This window comes from Zootermopsis nevadensis, unplaced genomic scaffold (assembly GCF_977971745.1).
Source record: "Zootermopsis nevadensis isolate Lab colony 2312 unplaced genomic scaffold, Znev_1.0 Znev_ptg000012l, whole genome shotgun sequence".
Classification (NCBI taxonomy): Eukaryota; Metazoa; Arthropoda; class Insecta; order Blattodea; family Termopsidae; genus Zootermopsis; species Zootermopsis nevadensis.
In genome coordinates this window covers 3,777,618-3,793,282 of record NW_028259144.1, presented here as the reverse complement: position 1 = coordinate 3,793,282, position 15,665 = coordinate 3,777,618, and the positions used below count along the sequence as shown (strand labels likewise).

Sequence of the window (15,665 nt, the reverse complement as noted above, 5' to 3'; positions counted from 1 at the left end):
TCTGAATTTTAATATAATCCAGCGGATATATGTTTTAGTTTTCTGATTGTTAATACAGTTCTATTTAAGACTTCAGGTTCTCACAGCAGCAAGTAGGAAGGCGGTGGAAGTTTACCAACATTTGAAAGACTTTTGCTGCCTCCATCATGACTACACAAAGTAACAAACCAGAATGCCTCCATTTACCTTGCAGACTTCTGTGGCCACAAAGTAACTAAGTCTGTTGAACCACTGCACGTAGGACTCGAGGTTACGTGTCTTTTTCATGTCTTTGAAAGAGGTCTCGAGGTGGGGGTTCTCCTTGGCAAACGCCTGGACGAACTCCTCGGGGCCGATGAAGGACAGTCTCTCCAGTTCGACGTGCGTCAATTGCTGTGCCAAAAGGGCAGGGCTCGGACACAGCTCAGTCACATCCATCTGAAAAGATTACCATAAGCATCATTGCACTAATACTTAAAGAAATTATGGCGTCGGATGTGTTCTGTGATGTTGCGAGTATGGTGTGGTACAACGATCCAGAGGTGGTTACTGCATCCACCTGAACGTCCTGATTATGGAGGCAGTAAACACCTCCGAAACGTCAGTCAATTTATACCACACTACAGAGCACAACATCCCAGAATGCAGTCATCACTAACGAACTGCGGGTTTCACAAAAGGCAGGATATTTCTTGGCTAGCTTCTCAAAAAAGCCTCACGAAGAACATCTGTGAATCTTAGTACCGAGAAATGACGTCCCTCTTAGCTAACGACAACGAGTGGGCAATTATCTTTCCAGATGACGGCAACTGATGAGGGCACATTCAGATGTCCAAGGCACAGTCCTGATGAGCGAGGTTTAATGCTGTTCCCACAAATCGTATTTGGTTTCAAACAAAACCGACTAATTCCTAACTTAATTCAGTCGGTGTCTTTTTGTGCTAATTAATTACTTGCGATCTACAAGCGTAGATTCAAACATAATTAACTTCGCAAACTTAACTTTTGTGCCATAATCCAGATATCGTAGTGCATCTTTCCTCGGTATTTTCCCGTTTCCTTCGTCATTTTTGCCGATAAACTCCATTCTCCGCTGTAATATCACAGCCAACATCGGGGAATATTTTCTTTGAACACTGTCCTTCGTCACTCGAAATTTTAAATGCCGACAAACTTCCACCAGATAAAACGGCACAATATCCCATAAGGCGGTCTTCGAATTCGCAGCAATCAGAACATGAAATATCACGCCGAAGTATTGCGAGTGGTCTGCTATCTTCAGGACTTAAAACTACAATTTTGTGCGCATTTCTCATTTTCGCCGTGCGCTCTACATGTTCTGCCCATGTCATATTCCTTGATTTGATGATCCTAATAACATTTGGTGGTAAAACAAATCGTGATGTTTCTCGCTGTACAGTTTTCTCCAACATCTGATCATTCTTCCACTTTTACAAACAGAAACCTTGGTGAGAAATAGGGCGAGGATTGGATTTATCTGGCTCAGGACAGGAACTGGTCATTGGTCGGCTACTGTGAAAATGACAATGAACTTCCGAGGTCCATAAAGGGCAGGGAATTTCCTGACTAGCTGAGCGACTATGGGCGTCTCAAGGCCTTAGTTTCATGGAGTTCGTAATTTAGTTAGCAGTTCAGTCTCTTGCCAGGAGGTAGAAAACTGTAAACGAAAAACAATCATAAGTGCGTCCATACGTCATCCACCACGACATTTATCTGACACAGCAACAAAATATCATCACGTAAAAGCCAACCATGAACGAATTTGGGGCCCACTGACACGCCTACCCAAATGGTACAGGGTTCTGTTTTCCCACGGGTGAAATGGGTGGAAAGTGAAGTTAACCTTTCACCTTCACATACTGATAAGGTTAAAATGCGCGGAAATATACTTGTTATCCCACATACTTCTTCACAACGCGATGATTAACGAACGGAGTCAACTTTACTTCTGTTTTCTAGTACAATATTAACCTAAATTTAATGCGCCCTCAGCTATAATACGCACCTCAGTATTTTAAAAGGTTAAACTTAAAAAAAATATCCTTAGCACATCACTTGAATATAAATTATTAAATACTATAAAACCTATTTCACAATTCTAACCAGAACATCGATTTGCAGATATTAATTTAATTCTTAATGCTAACGGCCAACAGCATTTAAGTGAAAGAATTCCACTCAGACATCTTAATCGCGATTATAAGAGGCCTACATCACTGTTGTCTCAACGTTTTTCCGGGAAAAGTTGAAGGAGGGGAAGAGATAGCACGTAACGCGTTGTGATACCCCGCCCTTTTGCTCTTTAAATCTTCCCTTCCCTTCTTACTGTGATGTAGCCTGGGCTCGCAGATATTTTGCGTCTAGTATATATCACTTTACTGTTCACGTAAACGGACTAATTTTGAATCTGCTGAAATACAATACACAACAAACTTTCAAATATATAATATAATTCAAGTCTATACACAAACTTTAAATTGTTGATGTTAAAATTTAAAATTAATATTGATATTTTGCGCTATTCATCGTTATTACGATGTTACAATATTGCGCTTTATACTACTACATGTTTCAATGCATAGCATCATCTTCAGGTTTTTTTATCTTTAAAACTACTCTATATTTTTAATGCAAGTTTTTCATTTATTATATTTGAATATTAAAACACAAACATGACGCATTTAAACTATAAACACAACAAACTGTTTAAATATTTCAGTGCTACAATTTATCTCGTTCTCTAAAATTTCGATATTTATTTCTTCTAGAATTTACCATCAGAAATTCCTGTGAACTTCCTACATCCTCAGGAGGTACATTTCCCCCTAGAAGCAGCATAGGTCTTTAAAAAGCGCTATCTTTTAAGACTAAAGTGTGAGGGAGGTTCCGCTCACGTGGTCGCGAAGGGTGACGATAAATGGCCAGCCATTTGGTTTCTGTTAACATAAAAGAGGTAACTTTCCCTTTCCAAAGGAACCGTATAAGAGACCAAGACACACAGACACTAAGCACTAGATATATAAAATAGCAAGGGGGAAGGAAAAATGAAGAGAAATATAGTGTGGGAATGTTGAGAAGGCTCAGAGAGAAATCTACGTTTTGAAGGTTGCCGTAATAATGGCGTCATTTGTCTACCTCTTGTTTCAACTTCAGTTCTGCGAAATTGGTGATACCAAACGATTGTTTAAACAGCACATCAGCACACTTCATAGGACCTTTTACGTTCTTCGTACAAAGTGCCTTAAATTAACTAACAAACAATAACGAGACTAAATGTGGCCGTCTTTCTGCGTTAGAACGCTGGCCTTGTAATCCTGGGGTCTCGGGTTCGATTCCCGGCGGTGCCCGAATTTATAACTTGTGTTGGGCAAGGCCGTGGTCTAGGCAACACGGAGTTTTCCTCCGTGGCATCCCAACAATTACTCCATTCACACACAGAAGAAGGCAATGGCAAACCACTTCTGGATCATCTGCCAAGAACGTATATGAACAGGTCCCAGTCCGAGAAAAGGATGGAAGGATCCTGTTCATATGGACCTGTCGTCAGACAGAACACTAAATAAAATAAAGTAAAATTTGTTTACGAAAATCATTGGTTTTCTAGTTAGTTCTGTAGATTTTTGTATGAATTACATTATCGGTTATGTACTTAGTTAATTAACTATGTTTAAACAAGCTCTAGAATTAATCATAATTGGTTGTTAGCGTTGGATTCATCTGGCTCAGGATAGGTACCAGTGGCAGGCTCTTGTGAATAAGGTAATGACCCTTGTGATTCCGTAAAAGGCGGCTAACAACTATTACATTCTCAAGACGGATTAAAATTTGTGTTTATCTTTATAAGAATAATTCCCTTCCGACCAAAATACTACGTAACATTGACTACGGGGAGCGCGTACGTGAACGAACATAGTCGGGAGAAAGACACACAGACACTAACACGCAACTGAAATTAAATATATTTTGGTAATTTGCAAAATTAATTTTAAACTGATATCTAGCGTGGGACAACGAAACACGTCTAAGGGCTCCTTACGATGGCTTTCGGCTTAACGAACAGGGACGATGGAAAACCAATCTGTACAACCCTGTGTGGCCGGCCTGCTGTATACCGCCAGTGTCCGTCAAACTAAACTTCACGTGCACGTTGAAATTCAACACCCAATGGCATGAAAAACTGGATGTAAATTTGAAATAATAAAAGAAACAAGCTCCGAAAGCAAAACAGGCTTGAACGTGTGTGTGTGAGCGAGAGAGAGAGAGAGGGGGTGTATCTGGTATCAGCGACGCTGTTGAATTTGCTGCAGGATTTGTATAATACATGAGAATCAGCTCGGTGCCCCGTACAGGCGTACACAAGCCCACTAATACATCACACGCGCAGTAAGGGTAGGCATCGGCAAAGCTGAATCCACGCAGGTCAACAGGCCCTACAGAAATCCTGTTAACTCTTTTAACCTCATACAGCAAAAATATTCAGTTCCCGCTTCAAAGAAAACACCACGTTCCTCCACTGCAAAAGATAAATTGGTAAACACTGTTTACGGAAATAAACTATGTTTCTTCTGATAATCACACAAACTCCATAAACACGTGGTCACTGCAAGTTTAAGCAGGTGGTACAACACTAAACACTGTTTTAAACACTTAAAAGACAAACTTCAACACAGTATTCTGCAGAGAAAAGCCGAGACTAGAACATTAAAATAAGTTACATTGACATCTGGTCTTTTGCATTGTAGCTGTGTAATCTAGCAGGCGGTTTACCGACGTTCAAATGCGTAAGAACCTCAAATCTCACACAGTTGTCCCATAAACTTAAAACTATAAGAAGTCCCTACCAAAGATGTTCTAACCTTATCTTATTTTATTTATTTAGTGTTCTGTCTGACGACAGGTCCATATGAACAGGATCCTTCCATCCTTTTCTCGGACTGGGACCTGTTCATATACGTTCTTGGCAGATGATCCAGAAGTGGTTTGCCATTGCCTTCTTCTGTGTGTGAATGGAGTAATTGTTGGGAAGCCCCCGGAGGAAAACTCCGTGTTGCCTAGACCACGGCCTTGCCCAACACAAGTTATAAATTCGGGCACCGCCGGGAATCGAACCCGGGACCCCAGGATTACAAGGCCAGCGTGTGATAAAATAATGATTATCTAGCCCAATGAAAACGACATAAATACATTTCACACCATCACACAGTTTCTCCAATATCCATTCTAATACTATCATCTAATTTACTCCAGTGACACCCAAACTGATTGCTTCCGTCAAGATTTCCCGAAAAATATCATATCTACGCATTATCTGTCCCTCCCATTTCAAATTCCTTGACTTAACCACAAAATATACAAACGAAAATAATAAAAATTAGGAAGTTCCTCATTATGTAATCTTCTCCATCCTCCTGTCACTTCTATCTTATGTTCACATATTTCCATGGGCACGCATCCCAAACACCTCCCTTTGGATTAGAGGCAAAGTATCACACACGTAAAAAAAAGGATAAAATTATACTTTACGCGCTCAGACAGACGACGCACGCGTGTAAGGCTTGAGGTTTTCAAAGCGGTGGAAACCGCGTCGTCTGTCTAAATGCGTCTATGACGAGTCTACAGGCCACCAGAACCCAGAATAACATCAACACTACTTCTGCACAGTCTATAGACGGAACTTTTGAGAAAAACATCTTTGAGGTGTTACTTGTTTTTCGTGACGTACTGTGCGAAGAAAAGACGAAGAGAAATGGAGAAAACGGTGAAGAGATGTTACCTGGCAAATAGCACCCCACCAATGTTTGCCATCTAGACACCGCTCCCTTGACGTCTCCTGAAAAATTTCTACCGTCACTAGGCAGCAAGACCTATCCCGCTTTGTAAGAGTGAGATACGAAAGAAGACAGGAAAACAGAAATTCCGTATCAACGAAATGTTTCAGAACAGTCAAATTACGCAATTGCCTCCGTGAAGAAGACGTGACAGTGATTAAGCAGACCTACTTATATACTAATCAATCGTTCACAGATTTTTTACCAGCCACATTGTCTTTCAGATCTGTTCTATAATACGAGGTGCGATCGGAAAGTTTCAAGACTGTGTCAATAGAGGGCGAACCGGATGTAGTACGAGCTTCTGCCGCTAGGGGGTGCGGCCTACATTCATAGTGAATCAGTGTGCCAGCCGGCATCATCAAATTAGCATTTGTTTCTTAGTTACGGGCGTTTTGGTAGTGCATTACACCGACCCTCCTGCGATTTCGGAATGGCGTGTGCATCAAATTTTGCCAAAGACTCGCCAAAACGGCTACGGAAACCTATGAAATGCTAAAGCAAGCATTTGGGGAGTCCGCAATGGGTCGTGCACAAACTTTTGTGTGGCATTCACGTTTTAAAAATGGCCGAACCTCTGTCGATGATGACGAGCGTTCTGGACGACCATCTTCGAGCACAACGCCCGAAAATGTTACGAAGATTCGGCAGGCCATTCACGAAGATCGACGTCGTACCATCAACGACTTGTGCGACATTGTTGGGATAGGCTATGGGACCTGTCAGCTGATTCTAAAGGAAGAACTCCACATGCGACGCATCCTGTCTGAGGACCAGAAGCAGAATCGACTTCTCGTTTGTCAGGAGCTCAAAGATCTTGCAAGAACCGACCCCAACTTCCTTTCTAAGCTCCATGTGACTTCTTCCTCTTCCCAAAGATGAAAATTCAGCTAAAGGGAAGGAGATTTGAGACGATAGAAGAGATTCAGGCAGAATCGCAGATGGTGCTTGACATGCTGACAAAGAAAGATTTCCAGGGATGCTTCCAGGCTTGGCAGCGGCGCTGGGATCGTTGTGTTCACTCCCAGGGGAACTACTTCGAGGGTGATGGATGAATTTAATACCTGAGATAAGTGTACGGGTTTTTATACGCTCAGTCTGGAAACCTTTCGATCGCACCTCGTATATAAAAAAACTTAATGACCTAAGACTACGAAAAATAGTAAAGAATACGTTTGTAATTGGAGTAAAACTTCTAATGCCTGCTATCCTGTGTTCGATGATTTCAAACGTTACCGATGTTTCAGAAACAATGTTTTCAACTAGGACAATACATCAACTACTGTTTTCAGTTCGGACGGCACATTCACTCTTCAACCCACGACTTCCCAGAAGTGTGTCGACGTCTAACGTCAGTGTCTTGTCAGGCGCTAGTGGACCAGAGCTGGCCTCGAAAAGGAACTGCCGGCCGGTACGGCCAGGACAAACTGTAGTTGTCTCTTTTCCAGAATGAGGAGGTGCGGGTCTCCTGGCAACCGGTTCAATCCCAAACTGATTCTTCCTGCACCTTTATTCGCCATTCTTTGTGTGTCACTGCGAGAAACAGGGGCGACCAAACACGTATCTTCAATCAGGAACCGTCACGAAATGCGTTGTCAATATTCTACGAAAAATAACCCACTTTCAGCTGAAGTTTCTCACAAAAAAAAAAAAACCAATCGACGATAGATGTTAACAGCTAAAATGCGTATAATTTCTGTTTTATTCAACTTGACATCTACAACACCGAAGGGTGGCACGGCATTTAGGAAGTTACGTGCCATTATAAATCTAAATAGTTGCGATAATTCAAATTTTGACACAATATTTCATTGTTTCACACAATATGTTATATTTCTGACCGGTTACTAAATATTATAAAATTCTGACAAAGACGAAAAACTAGCGCTGGACAATTTGTGAACCTTCTTATAGTCAGCACGACAATAAAGTAATTATGAAATCGTTAAGAAATGGGTTTGATTTGTCTTTATCTGGGGGGTCACAGTGGCCGCGCGGTCTGAGGCGCTGGGACCGTGGGTTCGAATCCCACTCAAGCCATGGATGTTTTTCTGTGTCGTGCTGTCCTGTGTACAGATAGAGGCCTTGCGACGGGCCGATCCCTCATCCAAGGAGTCCTACCAACTGTCAATAGATCAAAGCCGACGAAAAGTTGCGACCCGCAGTGCTCTGGCACTTGAAGAACGGGTCGTTCCCAGTATCGAAGTTGTCTCTGTCTAAGTCAGCATTAACATTGCAACAGGAGGGGCTGCGATGACGAGCAGAAACTTACCCGTTGCTCCCCGACCTATACGCTCTGCCTTTAAAGAACCCAATTCCCTGCCTTCATCCGTAATTTGAGGCAGATCAATGCACTTTTTATCTCGTGGAAGCAATGCTACGTCTAGGGTACTGGGACGTTATTCACAGCTCTAAAGCTCCAGTTTCTGCCATAATTATTACCTGTTTCTGCCTTTCTACCGAACTTTGACATCTCCCGTCTATGGAAAACAAAGCAGAGACTAATTTTGTTTCCCAGACTGCGAATAAGGATTCAATTTACAAAGCACTGAATGAAGCTAATTTTGCGTTCCGCTCTGATTCATTAAGTTGTGATTATATTCCTCTATTATTTATTCTCACGATTCTTAAAGTATGTACCCGGCATGATATATTTATGTAACACGAAAGAGACTGTTCTGAAATATTCGTCACTTCTTTGACAACGTCCCAAACCAGCTCTCCTGTCCATTCAAAGACGGAATTTTTCTCTCTCCTCTAACCGTAATCCAAATACACGTGGTACATAGGAAGGAACGGTCCATAAGATCTGCATAATCTGTCTTTAATCCTACATTTCCCATAGATTGAAGAGAAAAGTCCCATACAGACAAGTGAAAGGGGGGGGGGAAACGCATGACCTTAGGAGGCAAATCGAGTTGCTTCATACTACAAGTTCAAGTCGCTGACTTCTGAAACCAATTACAGCAACTGGGTAGTGTACACAACAGAGTGTGGTCTCTGAAGCAGGGTAATTGCGTTGTGGTACAGTTTGCGTGTACTGACGAGCACACATGAGCGAAAATCAATGAGTCCACAGTCTGATAACATTACTAAAGATGAACTGAGACACAAGAAAAGTTGATTCCGTCCATCCGTATATTTTTAACATGCCCTCCGCATTTCGAAAGACCTAGTGTACAACTTTTACCCTTGGCAGGGCCGACCCAAACAATTTAAAGATCAAAATATAACTAAGTAACTCAATGGAGCAGAGTTCTTCTTGAAATGCTTTGCCTTTTAAAGAACGTAGAAGTTCACTGCCATATTCACGGCAGCCCACCATTGGTCCCTATCCGAAGCCAGATGAATCCAATCCACGCACAAAACCATATTTGTATAATATGCATTTTAATATTATCTTCATATCTATGCATACGTCTTCTGAGTAGCCTCCTCTCTTCAGAATTTTACACCAAAATTTTGTATTCATTTCTCAGCTCACTCAATCGTGACAGACTCTACGCCCTGATCATCTTATCGCCCTTAATCTGAATACGCATATCCCTGGAACAACGCTGTGATTTTGGACAGACGCGTGAAATGTCCCTAGACACCGAGAATGTTTATATTTAGTTCACAATTTCTTATGTCCAAGGCTTTTATCCTTCCTACTTTTATTACGATGGTACTCATATATTTCGTTAAGTAAGAAAACTTCATTAAGATAAGGCCCTTGAAAGCAAACTGACGACACACATGAATTCAAAGAACCAGAGCAGATAAGACACTCCTCTTTTGTTCACGCAATTTCCTGACGGAGAAACAGGAATTTACCGCACCTGGTGGCCATTTGTTTCGCACTCCAAGCTCAGCCAACAATATTAACGACCTTACTGGTAACAGCGTTATACCAGTCTCTCACCTTGTTACAATATCTTAAGGTTCACTGCCATTGACACAAAGGCAAACAGCTGGACTGCATATGAAACGAGTTCACATATTCATAACCCATTTATTATGACGTCTGTTTTAATATCATTCTCTCAATCACGCTCGATTAAATTAACAAACGTTTCCAGGCCAGACAAGCCTTGGCCTATTCCACCTACGTGGTCTTTCCACTTCATCCTTCATGTACTTTATTCAATTACTTTATCGAACTTAACGTTTCTCACATATATTAGTATTTCCTACAACTTCTATTCTTGTATTTGCCTCCGTCACTAAAGTTGATAAAACTATAAAATCAAATGATCATACTAAAATTGGAAATTCTCTTCGGTTTCCAAAAAACCATAACCATACCAAGTTCCTACTTCAAGTTCTCCCTTTGCTCCCCAATGTGTCTGCTTGATTTATTTCTCTACGTATGACGCGCCCTCTGAACTGGAATAACACACGGCGTGAAACTCCAAGGTTCGTGGAGTGGTGCGAAGATCGCGCGCATAAGAAGAACTTTTCCTCGTATCAGGGAATTTCTTTAAAAAAAAAAGAGCACGATAATACACAGGTCTTCCTGGAGATAAGTGGCAACATCAGACGCGAAGACTGCCCTTGTTCTTTTCGACAGAACTGATACGCCATTGTGTTTGTTTCCGCTGCAATCCGCTGGTAAACACAAGTACTCGGACAGAATTTGATAAGATTACACTCGCTCTAAGACAGAAAAAGAAAGGAAGAAATAAAGAACAAGCAGGACCAAAGCGAGGGACAGGATACGTCTCCACTGCAATTTCATGTTTCACTGCATGATATTTCCAGGGGAAAGATAATGGACATAGACTTTGTTTCAAAGCAGAGACGACAAGAAAACCACGATAAGCACATCTGTCAGGATAGTCTGTAACCAGTCGAGACTTGAACTGGACACTATCAGACCGAAGATGGAATTAACGGTAGTACCTGAAAAATGAGCCTCATAAATTTTTAGTTTTTCGGCACTCTCAAAAAAAAAACAAATGATAAACAACCTTCTGGAAAGATATTTTGTCTGTCTTCCTATGAACCAACTGAATGGTCGAATTTTATAACATTTTGTAAAAAGGCTAGCGCAGTCTTCCTCGGAAAGCTGATAATTACCCCAATAATAATTTTTATAATATATACTATAATTAATTAATTAACCAGATGGCTTACAGAACTCGAAGGTTCATCACCGAGTTAACCAAAGCCCTCCACCGGACCCTGTCCTGGGCCAACAAAATCCAGTCTCCCGCCTGACATTATCCTCCCATCTACGTCTAGGTCTCCCCAGCGGTCTCTTCCCCTCAGGCTTCCCGACCAATACCCGGTGCACACCTTCACATAGACGCCTATATCTCCGTTGAATTTCTCGACCAATATTTATTACGTGCTTTTAATTTCCTCGTGTGTTCTCAGACAGAAAAAAAAATCTCGAACTCACAACCCCAGTTTAAGGGCGGTTGGAGACAGCACAGGAAACACGACCAGCATCGCATTATTACTACGTTCTCAGCTTCAATGAACTCACCGCGCTGAGGTTCTCAACGCAGTGCGTGGAGGATTCAGCGTTCACTCTCTGCAGGAATTCTTCGTACTTCTCCAGCGCTGTTAACCGGTGCAGCAGGTTCTGAAGTAAGGTGGACACCTCCTTCCTGATACCCGGATCGACCGTAACACACTTCTGGGTGATGGCCCTCACGTGCGCCATCACACGCTCGTCCCTGAAGTCGTAAGGGAAGGTCTCCGTCCATTCTGCCAGCAACTGCACCAGGTGAGGGACGAATCTGCCCAGACGGTCCTGTAAGTGCAACGAACATCACGAGGACATTAACACAATTCACAACAAACTGTCCGGAGTGGAAGCATTTGAGGTTCTCGTGGCGGTGAGTACGAAAGTTAGAAGCCAATTTGGAAAAACGGATTCATCGGACTCAGGACAGAACAGATGGCGGGGCTGTTGTCAAAACGGTAATAAACCTTCGGGTTGCACAAAGTTCGGAAAATTTCTCGAGGAAGGTTCTGCTCCATGGACTTTGAGGGCAAACGGGACGCTACGCCAAGTCCTACCTTGTGTCTTACCCCGACTGTACAAAGTGCCATCATGTTTATTCTGACAGCTATTCACGTCTATTCTCGACTGGTATCGCTTCACCGAGCATTACCAAGTACGTCCACGTCAGCCGCTACTCACGACTCGCGTGAGCATATCTGATCAGCAACGTGTCCGCCGATCTCGGCCATTACTCGTCTCGATCTGACGCCCTATCTTACCTTGGCTGCTGCCTGCTTCTCGCCGAGTTTTTGCTGAGAGTCGCACAGGGCACAGACTTCGCCGAGCAATTCGTGAGGTTTTATGAACAGCCGTGAGCTGAGCAGAAAGGCGAACAGGTAAGCGCGGTCCGGGTAATAGTCCGCGGTGGGGACCATGTGCTGCACCAGGGCGTCCAGGGACCCTGACACCAGGTTCCCGCCGTCACGATACACCAGGGCCTGCAACAAAGAGAAGTACTTTGTCAAACGTTGAGGTCCAATGAAATATGTAGCTGATCTTGGTCAAGATATTCCATGCCTTTCACGGGGCCACAAAATTCATTACCGTGTACATAAGAGCTCGCCACTGGTCCCTATCCTGAGCCATATAAATCCAATCCCCTCCCAAAATATATTTACCCAAGATGCATTTTAATATTATCCCTGCACCTACGCCTAGATCCTCTGAGTGGTCTCTTCCCTATGGGCTTTCCAACTGAAATTCAGAAGGCTATACACGTCCCTGTGCGAGCTACATGCCCCGCCCATCTCATCCCCAGTGTGAAGTTTTCTCCGGTATCGTGTAATTTAATCACTCTTAGATCCAAATATTCTCCTCAGTATTTTCTTGCCAAACATCACCAATGCACGCAACAATAATAATCATCATACGTACAAAATAAAATATAAAACTGAGAAAAAAAAGCAAGGTTTAAAAATTTTATTCCACATATCACCTTGATTCGTCAGTTCACGATGAAATCATAAAAAAAATAATATATGGACTTTCCTTTCGTCAATTTTATTGAAAGGGCAGAACTGGGGTCAAGAATTAGAGTACAGAATTAAGAAATCTTATAAGCTTTACGTGTTACAGAGCATTTCTGAGGAAAGTAAGTTGGACTTAGCGACGGCAGTACAGTCGATGTTAACAAGTACAATAAGGTGTCCGAAGTACATATACTATCTTCCGCGACTTTTGAAAATAACCGTGTTAAATCTCATAATTTAACACTCGTTCCTAAAACAATAAAACTGTTAAAACGTTCCACCGATCACAATGAACGCATAATAACCCGCATCTAACTATAAAACTTAAATGGAAACATAATTAAATAATAATAATATCAACACAATCTACGCAATGCATGCAGTACGCACACACAAAACTTTACAGTAACGAGCGACTCTAAATCATGACAAATCAGGTTACATTTTCGTGTGCCACGACGTGGAAAGGCAGAGAGTGTGTTCGTATCTTGACGTCAAACGTGAATAAATAAAATTTACGGAGTTAAACCTGGTATTTGAACTTCAGCAGCGAAAATCCTACTTCTTAACTGGAGCTTCTTCCAATTTGTAGACAAGGACGAAGCTCTGGGCCTATGACTTCAGGGGACAGCAAAGTTTCGTTACTCGGAGCCATACAATAAGCTTGTTATTCATTAGAGGTTTCTCTGTGTTTGTTGATCGCCCGAGGCTTTACTTTGCTATGACAACAGACGGCGTATTTTGTACACTGCTGTCTCCATTTCAGTTTGCCTTGCGTCTTGAGGGGTGTTTCAGGTTTCAAAAGATTTCACACTTCCTGAACACAAGAGGGCGAGACTATTTTAATCAATGTTTACAGAAGATGACACCCTTCTCGGATATTGTGCAGTGTACTCTCGGAGGAACTCACCGACGTTTCAGAAATGCAGGTTTATTATGGACACACAAGAGTCTGTATAACTTTGCGCGAGTATGAAGACGAACGTCTGGGAGACTGCGCTGTAGGAGCTGACCGACAATTTAGCGATGCGCACTTCCTCCGTCAGGCCCTAATTTACATTTATGTAAAATTTAAACTCTTTGAATTTCTGTCTGATGTAAATAAACATTATATCCAAAAAGGTGCGCTAACTGTGCATTTAAAAATATGTGTATTCCTAGACGCAGTGCACTTTACTTTGTAAAAACTATAAATAATTGTAATTTGAGTTTAAAAGTTTATAATTTACACCTGATGACGGTTTGATAAACCGAAACATGTTGTGAATGTTCCGATGTAAATCGAATGCTCGATATGGAACATAAGATGATATTTTAATCATTTTAATTATCTTATCTTACTATTTTATTGTGATTTGACGGTAAACAAATATAATAATTATTTTAATTAATATCACAATATGACGCAGCTATACTACTATCTCATTCTTTGTTATTTAGTTTTAAAAGAACAGAAAATAATTAGAATACTGAAAGCCTATGAATTGAATACAGAAATAGAGAGCGGCACTTGGAGGGGGACCCTGCACGGGTATAACTGTCATCCGATTCCGTCCACTTCATGCCAAACTGCCCACTGAGGAACTGAACAACCATTCGCCACTTCCGCTCATTTATTCCACGAGAGTTACTTCTTCCAGTTTTTCTTCCTACGACTTCTCCCAATTTCGTCTGAGAGAAATCTGGAGACAGATTAATATGGGTTAGGCCATCTAAGCAGCAGAGGAATCACAAGCAATTTCCTCGCATATCTGCAATCTTCATCAGCTACCATTTTCGAAAACAAACCGTTTGTCACAAGGGAAATCACTAAATGTTGCAATCACTAACAAACCATACGTAAGAGCCCATCGCTGGTGTTAGTGGGTAAGTAGGAACAAAATTATCTTTCGAGAAGATTAGTAAAAGTCTCTCTGCTGAAATAAATAACACAGAACGTTTTGTAGAACGCAAAGTATGACTTCCTGCCATCGGAACCACGTGCTGGTGAGAGTAAGAGCCACGTTCCGGCTGATGCACCCCCGGGAAAACATCAAATGGCCTGGTTCGCCCCCAGAGACATTCTGGGCGTGGTAACAAAATATCCATGTCCCTGTCGGTAAACGAACCCCGATGTTCAAACTCCTAGTCCGTCAGTTTATCGCTCAGACACTACAAATTAAAGCCACTCACGGTGTATAAAACCAAAAATTTCACGGGTACTTATACGTTTTCGATTTACGCGTCGATTCGCAGGAACACAACACCCGCGTATAACGAGAATCACGAGTATAATTTAAATGAACTTCGGGTTATAAAGATTTAATTACGGTTAATTTTCTCCATTACGTTCAGTATTAACGAAGAAAACTTTGCCTCTGTGGAGTATTTCTATGGTCGCCACAAAACACGTCTTCTAACAGACTGTAAGACTTCTACATTTCAACCAAACTAAGCAATGCAGAAACTACAAATGTCATAAGTTAAGATAAGGAAATAAATATAAGAAAAAACATTCAGGAGAGAAGGGCGGAAAAAAGACATAAGAAATGCGAAGACCTGGCTTTTGTCGCCGAAGATGAAACGGGAAACTTCATTTCACGCTAGCTCAGGTCCCTCCGCCCACTCATCACGAATCGTCTTCCTGGCATTTGACCTCTCACGGGCCCCCTTGATCCTGCAGTTACTTCTCTTCAATAATAATAGTAATAATAATAAAGGCTTCTTAGGCTAGATAAATCGCTGAACCCCCACCCCCGACCGTCTGTTTCAACTATCGACATAAAAATTTAAGAAGGTTCATTTTTCTCATGTTCTCATGAGAGACTGAAGTATCAAAGTATTCAGCGATTCTAAAATTCTTCTCAGCCTGCATTATCGTCTCGTACAGAC

General features: G+C 41.8%; 1 protein-coding gene across 8 annotated transcripts in view; it reads right to left on the bottom strand.

Annotated features, from left to right (window-relative positions):
* The window catches only part of LOC110841535 (ras-GEF domain-containing family member 1B), a 360,406-nt gene that overhangs the window by 11,619 nt on the left and 333,122 nt on the right, over window positions 1–15,665 (bottom strand). For all 8 annotated transcript variants that reach the window (XM_022087180.2, XM_022087175.2, XM_022087176.2 and 5 more), the window contains 3 exons: window positions 12,045–12,263; window positions 11,302–11,571; window positions 187–417 (listed from right to left, as the gene is read on the bottom strand). In XM_022087180.2, the coding sequence (XP_021942872.1) occupies window positions 187–417; window positions 11,302–11,571; window positions 12,045–12,263 (720 nt within the window). The remainder of the gene's footprint in view (window positions 1–186; window positions 418–11,301; window positions 11,572–12,044; window positions 12,264–15,665) is intronic.